Source organism: Gavia stellata, chromosome 6, assembly GCF_030936135.1.
Source record: "Gavia stellata isolate bGavSte3 chromosome 6, bGavSte3.hap2, whole genome shotgun sequence".
Classification (NCBI taxonomy): domain Eukaryota; kingdom Metazoa; phylum Chordata; class Aves; order Gaviiformes; family Gaviidae; genus Gavia; species Gavia stellata.
In genome coordinates, this window is record NC_082599.1 from 27,150,814 (window position 1) to 27,168,492 (window position 17,679).

Sequence of the window (17,679 nt, forward strand, 5' to 3'; positions counted from 1 at the left end):
GAGAGGAGCTGGAGGAGGGCCGGGACGAGGCGGTGCAGGGGCCGCCGGCGCGACCCGGACCCGCCGCTGAAGCTCGCCGGGCCAGACCACGGCCCTTGCCCTTGCCCTTGCCGGAGCGGGGCGGAGCGGAGCGGGGCAGGCGGCGGCGGCCATGGCGCTGCGCAGCGGCAGGCACTGGGCGCGCTTGGCCTCGGCCTTGCGCGGCGGCGCGGTCCCGGGGCGCGGCGGCAGCTCGGGGCAGCGGGACGGGGGGCGCGTGGCTGACGCGCCGCAGCACCGCGACTTGCGGGCGGCCCTCAGGAAGGTACCGGCGGGGGGGGCGGGCGGCAGCGCTTCCCCGTGGCGGGCGGGACGGCTCGGGACGTGTTTAAAGAAGTAAACTTCCCCCTGCCAGGGTCAGAAACGAAGCCATGTGTCCCCAGCGTACAACACGCGGAACAGCAAAACGCTTCCTGCCGTGTGCTGCCGCGGGCTGAGCGGGTGGGTTTCGTCCTGCGGGGTGACCGGTGGCGGGCGGGCACCGTGTGCCACGACCGGACCCGTGCTGCGGCCCTGGGCGTGCGCAGGAGTCCGCAGCTCCCTCCCAGCAGCTGCGAAATGCGAGGTTAAGGCCTCTTTGTGGATGCAGAGCGCAAGAAAAGGCAGAACAAAGCCCCTTTGTCGTTGCGCAGTTGCTAGAAGGGGAGTAAGTGGAGGTTCCTCTAAAACGGAACCGTAAATCAAGAGGAAAGGAGGCACTTCTGGTAAGGTAACGTGTACGTTGAATGCCAAATGACAGTCTGCAAGTAACGGTGGTGTTGGTGAACTCTGTGTGCTCCCAACAGTGAGGTCAGTGTCACCTGTAGAAGGCTGTGGTATAATCAAGCACACCTGTCAAAGTTAAGAGAATGAGGTGGTTTGGAGGCAGAAGGCCCTGCTGTGGAGCACACTGGGTGCGGAGCAGGCTGTCTGTGAGAGAAGTCTGCCTTTAAACTGTGGCCTGATGAGAAAAGCGCTGAAGTTTGGTACCTGCTACAGGGAGTGAACAGCATTCTCGTGGCAGCCACATATGAACGAGCAGGATGTGTATTCAGAGGTAGGCCTTATGGAGTGTGAGGACCTGTCCCTCATTTGCCTATAGGTAAGTTTACAAATACTAGCTGATGCTGCAGTGCTTCGCTGCAGCTTTTTAAAAACAGTATGCACTGGATTGCCAGATACTAACTCATTTATGTGACTTTGGAGCTGTGCTATCATATCTTTTACAGATGCTTTGTAGCATTACGTGAGGAATCTTACATTTTCATGGATAGACTTAACCTTTTCCAAATTTCACATCTTTCCCAGTTCGCTGTAGGCAAAAGATAGTTGAGTTACTTTTGATTCATGTGATTTTTACTTTCCTTAAGTTGGTTTTTTTTTAGGAATTAACTTTCATACTTCCAGTATCAAAACAAGATATTCCAAAGGCCATTTAATTAATCAAGTTTTCTATCAGTAAGATGAGGCCTGTTATCACTGAGCTTTAGCAGTTGTGGGTTCATCTACTGTGTTATAAAAAAGAAACCTGAGCAATAAGGAAGAGAGATGCATCGGTCTGTTTCCTAAGAAATGAGTTTCATTAGTCTAAATTCCGGGACCTTCTGCAAAGCAGAAATAAACTGCCAGATTAAGAATCAGTAAAAGTTGGAAATTATTCTTCTTCTCTCACCTGGATTAATAGTGCAGGATTTTGTAGCTAATACCACAGGGTCAAATTTGTGCTGATCCCGCCTGGAGCGAGACTTCACTCTGTGTATCTTCAGAGTCATCTGCCCGATGAACTTGTTCCCTGGCACACTGCTCCCCGTTACCTGCCCGGCCACTACAGCTGCATGAGTGAAAAATCAATGTCCTTCTGAAATACAGAGGACAAGGCCAGACCTTGTGAAGGCAGTAAACTGGATCTGGAAGACTTTAAAAGCCCTGCTTTGTCAGGGATAGGTTAAGACACACATTGTTTTGTATCTCAGGTGTTTGCAGCTGTGTAGTTACTGAGGGATCAGATGAAAAGGGAGGGGGGGAAGTGCCTGTATTAGTGTCTGCTGGTGCAGTGTTTGCTGCTGTCCTGTGTGACACAATAAATTTTTTTACAAATACTTCCCCCCCTTGTTTTCATTCTCCCCGTGCCTGTTGAAGTGCAGCTAGCAGTACGCCCTCCCTACCTTGCTAGGTTTAGTGCAGATAATTGCATCATGAGCTAAGAGGGAATGTGATGCTACATTTATCACATAAATCTCTGTGATGAATACATTGCAGAATAAATTACAGTAAGCAACATAAACCCAATTTTATCATTGTCTTGTATTTTACAAAATGCTTATATAGAGTTTATTTTAGATTTATCTGATCATATAGGAAAAAAAAATAAATCACCAGTTTATGTCAAATCCAGTCTGATGATGTTCACCCCAAAGCTTCTAGCAATCAGTGTTTATTTTGGCTTAAGTTAAACCTGTCCCCAATGACTTCAGGATAAACTGAGAAGTAAAGTCTTTGGGAGGGAATGACCACTCAGGTTCTGTAACTCATTTAAGTGTACCTGTTATGTAATTCGGGGCACTCTTTCCTCTAGCTAAATCCAGATGCAACTACTAAAGAAATTGGAGAAAGGAGCAGTGCAATTCCACAAGTGAGAACTGTTATTTTTTTGTCTCCATTCATTTTATTTTTTAATCTATTAAATTAACGTACTTTAAACGGTCTGTAATTTTCCAATTGTTCTGAGCAGGATGAGGAAGAGACTTTTATAATTCCAGGGGGCTGTTTTTAGCAAGGGTATTGAAATAAGCTTCTGAGTGGTTTCCTTTACAACTTTATAGGTTACCACCCTTCCTCTTGGAAATGGAAAACGTAACTTTTTCTTAACTTGTTGAACAATGCTTGCAGTGCAGTGGTATCCTACAGCTTGCTGCAGTAATTAAATTAGAGTATAACTGGCTTGAAGGAAAAAGATTAAACCTACTCTGTGTGTGTGTATGCATAACAGTGTGCACATACATATAGGGTATATACATGCTGTCCATTTTCCTTTTTGTCTGGGATCAGTAGTAAGAAACTTTGGGAAATAGGTTTGAAAAGAATTGGCATATATTTTGCTGGAGTTGCATGTAATATAAATGAGATTTAATTTTCTATCCAGTGGTGACTTGGTCTAGTTATGCTGTGTTACATCTCTGTAGGATAAGGGGGATTTCCCCTGTGACAGTGAGACTCCACCAAGGACATCGCTACCTTATTTGCCACTCTTGGCTTGTATGTCAGGAGTTTCTGTTTATTAATGTATGTGTTTTTACAAGAATTGAAGCCCCTTCGTATTAGAGTATTCAGGATCTGAATTAAAGATTGCCATTCACTTTAATTTTCCAGTAAAACTACTGTAAATTCTCTGTCAAAAGAATATGGCTCTTTTTGACCTTCTGCAGAATACTGAAGGGTGACTGCCACTGGAGCACCTTGGATGGAGCTGGTTTATTTATCTTTGTAGCAAATCATAAAAACGAGTAACAGAACAGCAAAGTAGTAGATTACTGGTATTCAAATAAATCACTTAAAAGTTGTTTTCTCACTAAATTGGGAGAAAATACACAGCTAAATCTGCAAAATACACGACTTGCATCTGTAATTTTAAAACCTTATTTATCACGTACCCGAGGTAAAAAGTTTCAGGAAAGAGACAGTTTAAAAATGTGTATTAGTAAGGCTCACAGATTTTGCACTGAGTGCCCTTCTGGCTGAGGGAAGCAAAATGTATTCCCAGATTCTGGGGTATTTGCAATAGCCTTTGTCATCTTGTGTCTGACAGAAACATTATATAGATGTTTAGGGGCTAGTTCTCTTGCTGGTATAGATAAACACAGCAATATCCTTTACTACTGCCAAGAATTTTTGGTGGTAGTATAACAGACAGGAAATTTTCATAATTGATTTTTGTTGTTATTGGGAGGGGCAGGTGGGATATACCACTGTAATAAGAGGAAACATCCAATACGTTCACTAGTGCCCTACCAAGAGTTGCTTTTAAATCAGTTTAGGAGAGTATGAGAGAAAAAAAATAAGCTTCAGCACAATCAAGCAAGCTCTGTAAAAAGCTTTTCCTGATATTCAGAAAAATGTCACTTAATGTGCAAATGCTTCATTGTGTAGCAAAAATGCAGTAAAGGCAATTTTATGAGCAATGCTCTTATGTGTTACTCCGTGTCAGAGTAGTGCCTACATCTGAGATTGCAGTTGCTGTGTCCAAACATTGGATTTTTTTCTGCCTCATGTTCATGTTAGAACAAATTGCCACTGCATCTAGTTAGACTTCTCAATGAGCATATTGCAGTAGGAGAACTGGGCTGAAGGGATATTTTTGTGGTTCAGGTCTAGCTATTATATTGTTTTATCATTGTCACACCTGATTGGGTTAGGCAGTACAGTTACGCACTTCCGACTACTAAAATTGTGTCTTAATAAGCAGTTTATGACTGAGCGAACGTCTGGGGTTTATATAGGTTTTGCCATGACTGTTCAGAAAATGTAACTTTGCTTAAACCTTTTTAGATCACGTTTGCTTGGAAACGTGCAATTAAATCTCTCCCCCTGCCCTTGTACCCATGCTAATGAATGTGACATCTCTCAGCCAGGCATCAGGGTGCTCTGAAAGCTGGTCTGTGTTTCAGCTCCCCTTGCTCTGCACTTTGACTTTCTTGGAGATTTTTTTTTCTCCCCTGTTTGGGCTCAGAGGGAGCATGAAAGCCTACATCCAGCTCCAGTCCTTGAAGATGAAGTTTGGTAGGTGAACACTGATAGATTACATGAGGAGCTCCAGGATACTAGAGCATTAGTTTCTCTGTAGGAGTAAGTCAGGGCAAACTTAATAATTTTAAGTGCTTCCAGAAATGCCATTGTATGTGCAATCTGCCATTTTATATATGGCAGCCTTCAAAATACGACATGTAAACTTGAGGTTGGGCAAACTGGTACGGGTGGCATGTTGCGTTCCTGAAAGTGCCAGAAATGTCTGGGACAGTGAGGTGCAGAGATCCTAAGGAGAAGGGAGTAGTGGGGTAGCCAAATTGTCACACTCGAAGCAGCTCTTTGGTGCTGGATGTTCTGCTCCCTGTCTGTGCCTGGGCACCTGGGGAGTATGTGCTCTGTGAAAGCTAAAGGACTGAAAGGCTGGAGCATGCTGTGGTGTGCTCTTGACCGTGCCTGCTGGTGTCTGGTCTCCAGTACTGCTGCAGAACCCGCAGGATTTTGTCTCTCATCAGGAGTTCTCTTTCTACTGTGTCGACATCCCCTGAACCTGCTGTGGATGGGAGACTTGGGTTTGAGAGCGGAACTGCTCTTCAGGCAGATTTGGGAGGGTTTCTTGAGAGTGGGTTCTCTCAGATGGGTTGTCACAAGTATTGCTGTTAAAAGTGTGCAGCGGGATAAGCACAACAGTGTATGTTGTGATTGCATTTTCCAAGGCAGAAAAGGAAATTAGAAACTCCTCTCTTATTCTTGAGAAGAAACCAACCTTTCCCAGGGGAAACTGATAAAATCCTGGAGGAAAATCACCTTGTCTGGAGAGAAATGTGGAACATTTTATTTCAGTTTAGCTTTCTCCCAGCCACACACACACACACACAAAAAAGATAAATGGAAAATAGAAGGAACTAACTAGAGCATGCTGAATAAAAATGTTTCACAACAATAGAGTTAGGATCAGTTCCTAGGACTATTTTCTGTTTTATCTAAAGGATTGAGTCATGATGTGAGCCTCTTGGATGCAGTCAGTAAACCATGTTTTATGTCCAGGACATCTTCTCTGGGTACAGGTGTGATGGCACAGATATCCCTGTTTGAACATGGCCCACTGATGTACTGGGAAGTCCTAGAAGTACAACAGGAGACCCTGGCTGCCACTTATGGTTCTGGTTGGTGAAAAAGCATCATGAACAGTTGGAAGCTCTGCTAATGGAGATCTCTTCATGAAGGAAATCCATCAGTCCAGGCAAATGGTATAGCCCAGCCAGCACTGGATGCAACATTGCTTAACACAGCCAGTCTCTCCAACTGTTACCCAAATTTCAGTTTGCACTTCTGCCTAGTTAAGTGCCCTTTGATGGGGAGCAGCGTGTGGGTGGCAAAGATGGATAAACTCCAGAGGCACATGCCTTTGAGTTGGATCCCATCTTAAAATTCCACAATGTCCTGGGACCTTGCAGCAGAGAGGTGGCCTGGGATGGTGTGGGCCACAGTGAGATAACTTGTTTTATTCCTGCAGGGATGTAACCCAGAGTCAAAAGCAGGATCCAAACCCCAACATTCCAGCCTCTGGTGAGCATTACACTATATGTCAGCTCAGCATCTCTGTGTTGGAAGGTGTGAGTTGCAGTGGCCAAAAAAAGAAAAAAAAGCTTCACTTGCTCAGTTCTGCATTGCTTTCACAACTGGATACAAGACTGGATACAAGTAGCCGGAGCTCTCAGCCTTCCTAAAGGCCTATCTGAGATCAGCACCTAGACTGACATGGCACACGTTTTTGCTCTTGTAGGACTGACCAGTTTTGAATGCATCTGCCCTCAGATCCTAGGAATAACCTAGGGGAGTCCTCAGCACTCACTTGTTCTTACTAATTTTGGGTTCCTTGTATGCCAGGCCAGGAAAAAAAAAAAGTCTTTGCCCGGTACGTTGTGAAAGTGTGTGGTTTGTGCTCATTCTGGTTCGTTCAGGGATGAGCCCTGCAGTTGAAGGTCAAGTTGATGGGGACAGTCCCATGTAGGAGTTTTTAGATATGTCATAATTTGTGTGCAGGGGAAGATTAGTGTAAGATTAAAACTGAAATCGCGTATTCTGGGAGTTGGTGCTGTGGACAGCCTCACAGGGCACCTGGAGAGGGTGCTTCGTTACCAAATACAAAGAATCAGGCTTCTTATGAACAGAATTTGTGGTTGCTGTGGATGAGTCTGAACCCAGTCAATTGATGGCTGGTTGGAGGTGGAAAAGGGGATTTCTTTGATCTATTTTTTCCCCACGGTGACACCACATGCACATGTGGTTCTTGTCCAAGAAGAACACAGGGCCCTACATGGCTTAAAACCCGTGGTGTTGAGTATCGAGTGAGAAATGCTCTTTCCATGGCATATTGCTTTGCCCCTGGTGGTGTGATTGAATGGAAGATGCAGTAGATACTACCGACGGAGAGGTGACTTAAGTAAAATACTATCTGCGTGTGCTCAAAGGAGAGAAGATGAGAAATTACGTGGAACTAAACACAGAACTGATTGCCTGATCTCGGGAAGCTTTGCAAATATGTTCCTATCCTCTGCTGGAGAACAGATTTCAATATGATAGCTGTAGTTCTTGGAGTCCAGAGTGGGAAGCGATTTTGGGATCCTCCCTTTTCTGCCATATTCTTGGACAGGGCAGTTGAACGGGTTGTGGTTTGGAGTGTGCAGGGATTGTCAAGACACTCAGGTCTGTGCAGGATGGATTTGCCTATGCAACTGTCCTGGGAAGAAGGACATAGGGAGGGAGGAGGGGTTGACTAGGAACATGTAGGTCCCTCCCCAGCTGGAGCTGGTCTTCCAGCATCTCATTCCTCAGGAAAGGGTTAAGCTGGGCTCAGCTCCCAGGTCCTGGACTGGACCTTTTATTTTCTTAGTATGGTGATGATGTGTGTGGTGGGGCTCCCAGATGTGCAAGCAGCTGCCCCTGGTGGACTTGTAGGTTTTAAAGTTTTTGGTAAGTGTTCGCAAAAACTTTGTGTCTGATTCAGGGGTTGGGTTTTTTGTTTCCTGAAGGAAAAATTGTAGCCAGATATATGGGACGAAAAGATTTGCAGTATTCAAATTTCTGAACTAATAATCAGCTTTGCTTTATGTATTAGGTATGTTGTGAGGAACTATGTTGCAGTGATTTAAACAGAAGCGTGTCCAGTTACTGCCAAATGAATAGACTAGGCAAAATTGCCGAATACTCATAAAGTGCGTGCTTTTTTTCTGATAATCAGATTTTGTAAAAATAGATGAGGACAGGTATGTTTTATTATATAATGAGATGCTGCCAACTCTAATGTTATAGGGGTTTTCTCTCTGCTGATTTTTTTTTTCCCTTTGAGAAAGGGAAATTTTCATTTTGTAACAGTTTGTTCCTGTATTTGCTGATCGCTACAGTCTTTGGTATCCAGTGCTGTAGCAGATTGCATGATTCCTTTGCTGCCTGTGGCACAGCTTAATTGAAGGTACAAAAGGAATTGTGCTATAATTAATCAATTTTAAATACATGTCTTCCCATTTCAGCCATATATTTTCCAGCACTCAGGAAAATTTTCTGGTTTTCTCTTATATGAGCCTACTGAATATTGGTTTTAAATCCACCGGAAGCTTCTCTGGAAGCTCGGCTCTGGCTACAGCTACGTGCAATGGCAGTGGAGAAACCCAGATGTGAGCCAGGCCTGTTTACCCTTGCTTTGCAGCAATGAACAGAGAAGTGGAAGTATCCGAAAGATACCCGAAGTCCTAGCGATGACGTGTTGTCTGCCACTGTGAACCAGCTTTGTAGCGCTAAGCTGGAATGACTTCTTTCCCTTAGTTCTTAATGTCTCAAGCTTACATACTGCCCGTTGGAAAAGGGGAAAGCTAAACAACCTGAAATCTGTGTGTTTTTATGTATAAATGCACGCACATGCACAGAGTAGATTCAGGAGAGGTTATATGTAACATACCTGGGTGGTTGATGTGTCTCTTTCTTTACTCTGTCACGTAGTTAGTACATTTACAAGCAAAATAAAAGATCAGCAATGCAGTCCATGGAGAAAGAGGGTGGTGAGTGTTAAGTGCCTGCCACAGAGTCTGTGCTCACCCAGGTACTTCAGTGTGGTCCTAACCTTATCTCTGTGTAATCCCACCAATGCAAGGGGACTAGCAATGAGTTTAAATAGGGTACGTGGTACCATTATTTTGCTTTTCAACATCTGTGTAAGGTTTTTAGGTATGGAATTAAAAAAGAAAAAAAACAGAAATGTGTATCTTCTGGCTGGCTTGAAGGATCCTTTTTATCCAGCAGTTTTTTTCACCGGGCTGGTCACATCTTGTCCTGCAGGCACCATTCAGAGCGGTTGGGTTTTGCACATGAAATGCAAGAAAAGTTGGGGAGACCAAAATGAATTGAAGGGCAAAGACAGCAGAGTGTGGTCTTCTGCACCGTTTCAAGGGGTGGGTGTTGGCAGCCGTCCTGCCTGGTGTATGAATGTCTGGCACATTTTTCAAAGTTCGTGAATGAAGGACAAAGTTTCGAGAGCGACTTTCCTATATTCCCTTTTTAAGTAATCCCACAACCACTCATTTCTTGCTCAGAAATGTTTGGTTAGTGTTCAAAAAGATGCTGATAAGAACAGTCCAACCCACTGTTTAATACCGTTTATTTACCCAGGGCTTCTATGCGATTGCTTTTTAGTCCATGAATTTCAGTTTGTTCATCTCTCCTCTCTGGGATGTGCCTGGGATGATATCAGTGAGCTTGTTTATAAGGCCTAAATCAATCACATTTCAGATTAGACCTGTTAGTCCTCAGTTATAATAGGGAAAAATGTAAAAAAGAGAATGAGAGTAAACCAGCGATACAACTTGGGGGGCATTTTTTCCTTCAAATGCAGTAAAGGCTTTTAAAAAAGGCATGGATATGTGTGGTAATTCCTCATTCATTTTAGGTTTTCACGGGGGGTAAACAAGATTGAAAATTCTAAGTACAGTAACAAAATGTGTAGAAAAAAATGTTTCCAGTAATCATAGAAAAATGTGGAAAGAAATCAAAGGTGTTCTATTTCAAATCTTTATGTGAAAGTTTAGACCACACTCTGTAGTTTCATTGCTACTAGCAATGATGGATACTTAAATACTGTGGGTTTTTTCCTGCTGTTTCCTCTGTATTCTACCTGCTGCACTCACGTTATTATTTAGTATCTTGATGAGGCCTTGAAAATATTGAGACTTTACAAGGAACTGCCATCTAGATTATAATTTTAGAACTTGTTGGTTTAAGGTCTGTAAAATGAATCATGCTGCTTTAAAAACCTTAAGTCAGAATTACTTCATTTTTGTTCTTTATTTTAATTATGTGGATATTCTGCTTTTAGGACTTTTTTTTTTTTTCTGCCGAGTGTTTTTCACAGGGTCATGAAACAGGTATCTATGCTTAAATGGAACTTTTTCAGTTCAACCCTGTGTCATTGTGGAAAACATTTTCTTGGCTTGTTCCCAGCAACAGTCTGATGACAGTTCAGAGTACAGAAGTTTCCATATAATCATTGAGGCTCAGTCCCAAATCCCGTACTCACATAAGGCAAATTCTTCAGTGACAACTCTTATGGATAGTCATTTGCCCAGGTGTCGCATTGTGAATTTGGCTGGGTGGTCAAGTGTGAATACAGAGTAAGAGGCACAGATTGTATCTGGATGACGAATCTTCCACGTTGTGGACAAGAGGGAGTCCTGCCTTCCTATTGCAAAGGTGGGAAGTGTTTTGGCAGCATCTAGGACATTTGCTACCTCGACAGGACCCCTTGTGTAGCAGCGGGTCATTTTTTATGTAGGTCTTCTAGGTGAGTCCTGACCGAGAAGGGTGTGTATGTTTTTATAAGACAAGGGGTGAGGGCCAGAGGCTGAGACATAAACCCCATAGTTTTGAGTGGCTATCCCCCTTATTTCAGTTAGTATTAGAAAACAAATAATCCCCAGAAAAAGGTCCTGGAAAACTTCCTGAAAACCTTCACCCTGTGGTGGTGATGCATCCCGAAAGAGGAAGTGGTAGGTTGCAGTTTTGCTCTCTAGATCACTTCAGACCTCAGGCAAGCTGGTAATAAATACTGGATTTTGGTTGCCGGAAGAAAGTGCACGAAATAACTTTGTATGAGCAGGCAAGGTTAGCACTGCAGGGAACATTTTCTGCCTGCTGTGTGGTTAAATCATCTTTGTGCGATGTGGTTATTTTAAACCTGTTGTTGTCTTCTAAGTCACATACTGCCTCTGCTTCTGCACATGATGTCATTGGAGACGGAACGATTGCCTCTTCTGCTGGGGTACCGCCTGCTGCAGGCCCGGGCTCACCACCACCGGGCTGGGAGACCTGGGCACTCGGGCAGCTCATGGCTTCTGCTGGGGTCTCCTAGCGTGTATCACGGGGACGGGAAGCACAGGCACAGCTGCCATCCTACCAGCGCCGGAGGGACCTCACGAGTGCAGGAGGGACGGCAGGCCACCATATGCCAGTAGACACCCTCATCAGCAGGGTGCCATGGCAGAAGCATCAGTCTCTCCACAGCCCCTCGAGTAGGTGGCAGCTACGAGGAGCCAGCCTCCTTCTCTCACCCACTTGGATTTGTGCCTGCTCTGTCCTGAATGTCCCAGTCACCTTCCCTGCGCTCTTTCCCTACCTTTCTGAAGAGTATTACTGGGAAAGGATTGGCCGCCAAACTTTGTTTAGGGCTTTGGAGGAGTTGTGAGGGAGTCAAGGAGGGCCGTGGCCTCCAAGCCCAGGAACGAGAAGAAACGGGATATATGCTGGAAAACTCATTCTGGTGTGCTTGGGATGCATCGCACGGGGGGACCCAAACAGAAACCAGCGTGTGGGAAGTGAACAGCTGCTGTCTGGGCGTATGAAGCCCTCCTCAGCTCCTGTGCGGGGTCAGCAGAAAGCCAGGCCGCTCGGAGCAGCAGCTGAGAGGACCTGCCCAGGCTGCGGCATGGCGGCTGCCGGGAGCTTGCGGGCAGCGCCCTGGCTGCAAACACACCCATGGGCTGGGTTTTGGTGGCCAGGTTTGGTAGCACCCATGGGTGGCCCATGGGTTTGGCCACCTTGACTCTGCCTTACGTCTTGCTAAAGCACTGCATCGTCTTCAGCACTGGTGTCCTTACAGTGCTGAGTTGTCTCGCAGTGCAGTTGTTGCTGCCGGAGGTTGGGAAAAAAACTAGGAGAAATGTTGTTTTGTGGGCTCGTAATTATTTTCCTTAGTTATTGCTGGTGTCAAAGGCAAAGGGCTCTCTGGTCTGTTAGCTCCTTCCTTTCAAGTCAGTGTTATGCTAATTTCTGTATGTAACCACTGAAGGAGACTGTCATTAGTGGTTTGTTGCTTATTTATTTGCTTTTTTGGTTACATTAAAGAACCCATTAATTGTGTCATCTTTGGTTATTATATTAATAGAGCTAAGTTCAATTACTGTAACTTGATTTCAAGGAGAAAAAAATGCTCCTCATAACGTAATATGGTAGTTATGTGACACCACTAAATCCATTTAATCTTCTTAATACAAAGTACCCTTTTCTCAGACATTTCTCTTGCTTTTCTAGTTAAGTCTAATCTCAGTTTAGGCATAACTTGCAGGAAGCTTTAGTAAAAATTTCTGTAGTTTTGTAAGAATTCAGTTTATTTTCAAGATTCATCATCTTGCTGATTGTGTGCTGAGATATACTACCACTGTACAGTATTATATGGGATAGATATAAGAGGTATTGTGTGTAGAAGTGGTATGGCCTTTTAATTTCTGATTTGAATTGCTTGATAGAAGGTAAACTTGCTGGTGAATAAGGGAATTGAATTGCTGTAAAGGAGATCTGTACACACTCTCAGTACCCAAATTAATTCAATTACAGTTTCTGCTATTGTAGAAATAGCGTATTTATTTTAGAATACAGTGAGAATTAAATGGCAATTGCTAATGTTTCTGGGTAGGTGCTGGTACAGTATCAGCACAAAATACTGAGCATCATGTGAAGGAAAATCCCCGAATGTGCATTTTTGTTTCTTCTTTTTTCATTTAAATAGTGTACTAACTTCCAGTGGAAAATAATCAAAACATGCAACTATCTGGCAGTTGGGGAGATATTTTCATTGCTCTGTTCTAGAGAGAAATTAGAATAATCTATAACAAAAAAATCTGAATTTCTGTCTCTATACCTTCCCCAACCCTGCCACCACATTTCCCCTTTCCTGAGCAGGAAGCTACAGGTGCCCTTTACACAAAACTTTGTCAAAACTACTTTAAATAAAAACATTTCTATTTTTCTTACCGTCATTCAAAGTGAAGTGAGCTTGTTGGCTCGATCAGTTTCCGACTGGGCAAATATCCACAGCGGTTTTTGAAATTGTTCATGGCTGATAACCAGCCCTGAAGCTGTTCTTTCGGAGGCTCACCAGAGAGCAGCCTGAGCTCTCGCTGGGATGCAGGTTAAACCAAGGCTGCCTCCAGAGCTGAGTCCTTCAGGTTTGCATCTTTATGGTTTGGATGAAGCAGCCTGAGAAAAACACTGGTCCTGTACATGAGACTTCTTGTGCCTTCACTGTCAGGGAAATAACAGAGTTTCTGTTGTGGTTTACTGGTACTTTATCAGCAGGTGGGAAAGATATGTGGCTCCTAAATTGACTTTACATCCCAAATGCCACTGAGGTTTGTCCAGCTAGATCAGGTGAAAAGATTTCCTTTGTGGCTGGGAATACAGATAGCATCTGTAGTATGCAATGTTAAAATACTTCTGAGAGGAGTTTTAGATCTTGTAATTGTCAGTATCCTAGTGATGTAACTCTAAAAGCTATCACCCACAACTTCTACATTTCTCATGATAAAGCATATAAAAATAAACAGTCCAGCTGCTCACCTACTGCCAAAAGCTTGCGTCTGTGTATTTGTCAAACACTGCATGTATACCTCATGATTTAGGTTAAGGTACCTGCATAATTTGTGCCTGCAGCTCTTAGTGTTTGCTTCTTAAAGCTGTGTGCATTCAAAAAAAAATTAAGTCAGGGTTAATTAGTCGAGATTTAAACTAATTCAAGTGTGAGATATTTCTCTGGGGGCACAGATGTGAGGAACTGGCCAAAGCCAACGGAAGGGGCAAATCAAATGGTTAGGTAGGCAGCATTATTTGACCTCCATCCACATAAACCTGTCTTTAGCAATGTTTTAAGCGCATGTTGTGTAATTGCTTGTGTTCCTTTGGTCATTGCTGGCCTGGCCCTTTTGAAAATCTCTGTTTTAGTTTGCTTTTATATGAAGGGATGATAGTATCCAATAATCAGTACTGAAGCATCAGCCAGCTGACCAGCGCTGCATTTCTCCAGCAATAAGGCTTGTGTTTATGATAGTACAAGAGGAGGCGTTTCCCCCAAATCCCCTCTCCCATCCAAGTTGTGTGCCCTCTGATAGCCCCGCAGCCTACTCCTCCCCTCTGACTCTGTGCAAATTATCCGAGGATGTGTGGTTTCTGAAGGTGTATTTTAAGGGAATGATACTTTTAAGGAATGAGATTGCATGCCTGAAAGTAGGTTAGTTTGTTTAGAGTTATTTATGATTGTAAATAGCATGTGTGATTTTTTTGCAAACAATTTGTGTCTAAAGCATAAAAGCTTTTAACAGAACCTATTTAATTTCTTTGCAAAAATACAGTTTAAAGTGGATGGTCCAGTGGCTGAGAAACAGCTGTGGATATCTGTGTCTGGACTCTGATATTAATTTATTTTTCTTGAACTTAGAGGCATGCACAGTTTGGTTTGTGCAACAAGGCTGCCTCTTCATTTTTTTTTTTTTTTTGTTGTGTCATGCAAGGGAGATTTTGCTTTACTCGACGTGGCAAACTATACCTGGTAATAATTAAATTTCGTCTCTGTTAAACTTTTTGAGCTTTACTGAAAGGCACGGGAGCAAGGAGGTTATAATCTGCAGAAATTATGTAAAACCACTTCTCTAATGCCTTAGTCATTCTTCTGACTCCATTTAACTTCAAAGGTAGCTTTGTATGTAGGCTGTGAACCATTTGGCCCAGTACCAGCCATAACAAGCACAAGACTCTGTTAGTACATTCACTTCATACTTTTGCCAAGATCCATCAAAACACTGGGATAACTTTCTGTACGTACTTCATAACCTCTTTGAGGCATTTCCCTGGATGTTATGCGATGAGCATTACTGGATGTTACTACAAACAATCAAAACGGTGTTTAACCACCTGTAACTCAACATTCAGGGTCAGCGTCCTAGAATCTGAGCATCTAGGATATGGCAATATAGAAGTTAAATGCGGGCTTTTCTAGATAGTGTCCTGGTGAGTATTTTGTTACTATTGATCATGAGGCTTACATTATTCAGTGTAAGAGAGGGAGAGAGATGATAGTTACTGAATGAGTTGAGCATTCAGTATATACATTCCTCAGACTTTGGTGAGAGAAGTGAAAAAGTGGTTATTCTGTTACTGACAATGAAGTAGCCTTACTTCTGTGGCCGACTGGGAAGCAGAAAGCAGCCATATATGGGCTGAAATTCTCCGAAGAATGTGCAATAAATAGATAGTTCAGAAGAAGGCTCCGCAGGGTCTCATGAGCACAGCAGTTTGGGAGGGAGAGGAGTCTATTTCCAGCTCAAGAAATAGTTAGCACCACAGGACTTGTTTACTTAGTGTGGAGAAAAGACTAAGAGGAGTAAGTTCTTAAAATAATAAATCCTCTCTTCATGAAACAGTGTAGCAGTAAAATTGTGGTCACTGATTAAAGGCATTAACTTTCTTTTGGGAATTGGTGTTTGTTTTGGTAAGGTTTGAGGCAAGAATGGTGGCTTTTTGTTTCACGTTTGGACCCCCTTGTGCGTGCTGATCCCGGTGCGTGGTGCAGTTGGTGGCAAGGCAGAAGCAGCCTCTGCCAACCCCTGGTTTAGCTTGTGGATATAGACAGAGGTGGGCACTATAAAACGGACTGCTTTTGAGAGCTATTGAAACCGCGTCTGCCTCGTGCCAGGTTGGTAGTTGAGGGGAGCAAGAATGAGGTGGCAGAAGCGCGAATGCCCGGTGCACCCCACGCTGTGGGGCTGTTTGGCACGGAGCTGGCTCTGTTTGGGAGTTACTCCCAGGCTTAAAGGTCGGCTGCAAAACTGCAGGTTGCCCATTTTGCTCCCTTCCCATGGCCATGGAAATCTGGGACTTTGTGGGCGAGATGTCCAACCCTTGTGCTCTGAAACCTGAAAGTGTTACTGAATGTAGTGGCTGTACTTCAGACTTTGCTTGCAACAGCTGGAAGGGAAGACAGCAGCCTGAATAGAGCAAGGGCAGTAGCCAGGCAGCTTAGGATATTGACTTTTGGAAGGTGTGCAACAATAGCCCAGTTGAGAGTTGCCCAGTTACTAGGCTTGGAAATGCTATAAAGTCTGGATGAAGACCAGATTTTTCCAGTATGTGTGTTGTCAGACCCTAAGGAATTCTAAATGCAGACTGGACACAAGTGCCCTGAACAGCACTGATGTCTTTGAGAGCATTTCAGGCAAAGGGAGGGGAAATGAGGACTCTCTTGCTTGCCTGTCTTGTGTACCATGTGTGGTCATCCTGAACAGATCATCAACCTTCTTTGGCAAGGTCCCTCTGAGGACAATCCAGGTTTCCTTTCCTGTCACTTTCTAGAAACTATACCCAGAAAGGTAACAAATGGTGAGGGGGAACTGCCACTTTCATAAGTCTTGGCGAGGCTTAAACCAGCCCTGATGACTTCCTGTTGTAGTAGTTGTAATTGCTAAAAGAATTATTTATATTTGCCTCATTGCATCTGTTGTAATAGTTGTGGGTGGGTGGAGAATAAGGACATCCAACAGGAAGTTAGAAAATTAATATGGTTTTAAAATTTTCCCTATATTTTTTTTTCTTTTTAATTTAAAGTTTTTAGATGAAAGTAGTCAAAGGTGTTTCTGTAGGAATGTCTGTGTTAATGACCTTTAAAATTTATTTTTTGAAATCTAGATCATTGACAAGGAGATTAATCCCTTTGTGGACAAGTGGGAGGAAGAAGGACAGTTCCCAGCACATAAAGTATTTAAAACCCTGGGACAGGCTGGATTCCTTGGTGTGGATAAGCCAACAGGTAGGAGAGTGTATAACTCCTGAGTGTTCATGTTGACAGTGATAGACTCATTGCATTATCTCAAATCGCTTTTGCCCCAGTTCAAAACATGGTTCGGAATTCCATGCAAAGTTTACTTACATTCCTTAGTCACAGGCACGCTGGTTACCAATTGTGCAAATACAGAAAATAATGTTGCTGAGTGCTCAAGTTGATATTCTCCTAAATATAAATGTTAAAAACCCGTGTGACTGTTATTTTAAAGTCGGTGAAATGAACGTCACTTCAATTTTCACTTACAATCTGTATAATTACTTTTATTCTGGATCCAGATGCATATGGAATAATCTCAATCTTCATTAAAGAAACCACAATTTGAAGGCATTGAAAAGTGTTGTAAGATTTTGCCTATTATAATTCCTTAACCTGTAACCTCTACATCATTGTAATGTATTCTGTCTCACCATTCAGAGGATGAGGTTTGTGTGGGTTTTAGGGCATTATATACTAGACTGTCTTTAAAATGCACTAGTCCAGCCCACAGAAGCATGTACAGAACAAGAAGCTGGTGATACACACAGCAAGGACAGAGCAAGTTTCATGTGTACATATATATGTTGGTGAGGAAAAAAGTCAAGAAGTCCAGAGGAATAGAAGGTATTTCTGCTCTTCAGCTAAAATCCATATTCCCCTTGTTTTTTTGTTTGTATGCATGTAATACATTCTTGTTTTCTTTTCAAATGCTACTATGTGTTCCTGTCAGAATTCTCTGGGGTTTTTTTTCCCCATTTTCTTATTCGTGGTTAAAAAGTATAAAACAA

The 17,679-nt window shown here is 43.2% G+C and overlaps 1 protein-coding gene across 2 annotated transcripts in view; it reads left to right on the top strand.

The window, feature by feature from the left end:
* The first annotated feature begins 151 nt into the window (after positions 1 to 151).
* LOC104254824 (probable acyl-CoA dehydrogenase 6) overlaps positions 152 to 17,679 on the top strand; it is a 91,095-nt gene continuing 73,567 nt past the window's right edge. For both annotated transcript variants that reach the window (XR_009484038.1, XM_059818920.1), the window contains exons 1-2: positions 152 to 304; positions 16,759 to 16,879. Coding sequence is in view for 1 of the 2 variants with exons in the window: in XM_059818920.1 (XP_059674903.1) it covers positions 152 to 304; positions 16,759 to 16,879 (274 nt within the window). In the remaining variant the exon portion in view is untranslated. The remainder of the gene's footprint in view (positions 305 to 16,758; positions 16,880 to 17,679) is intronic.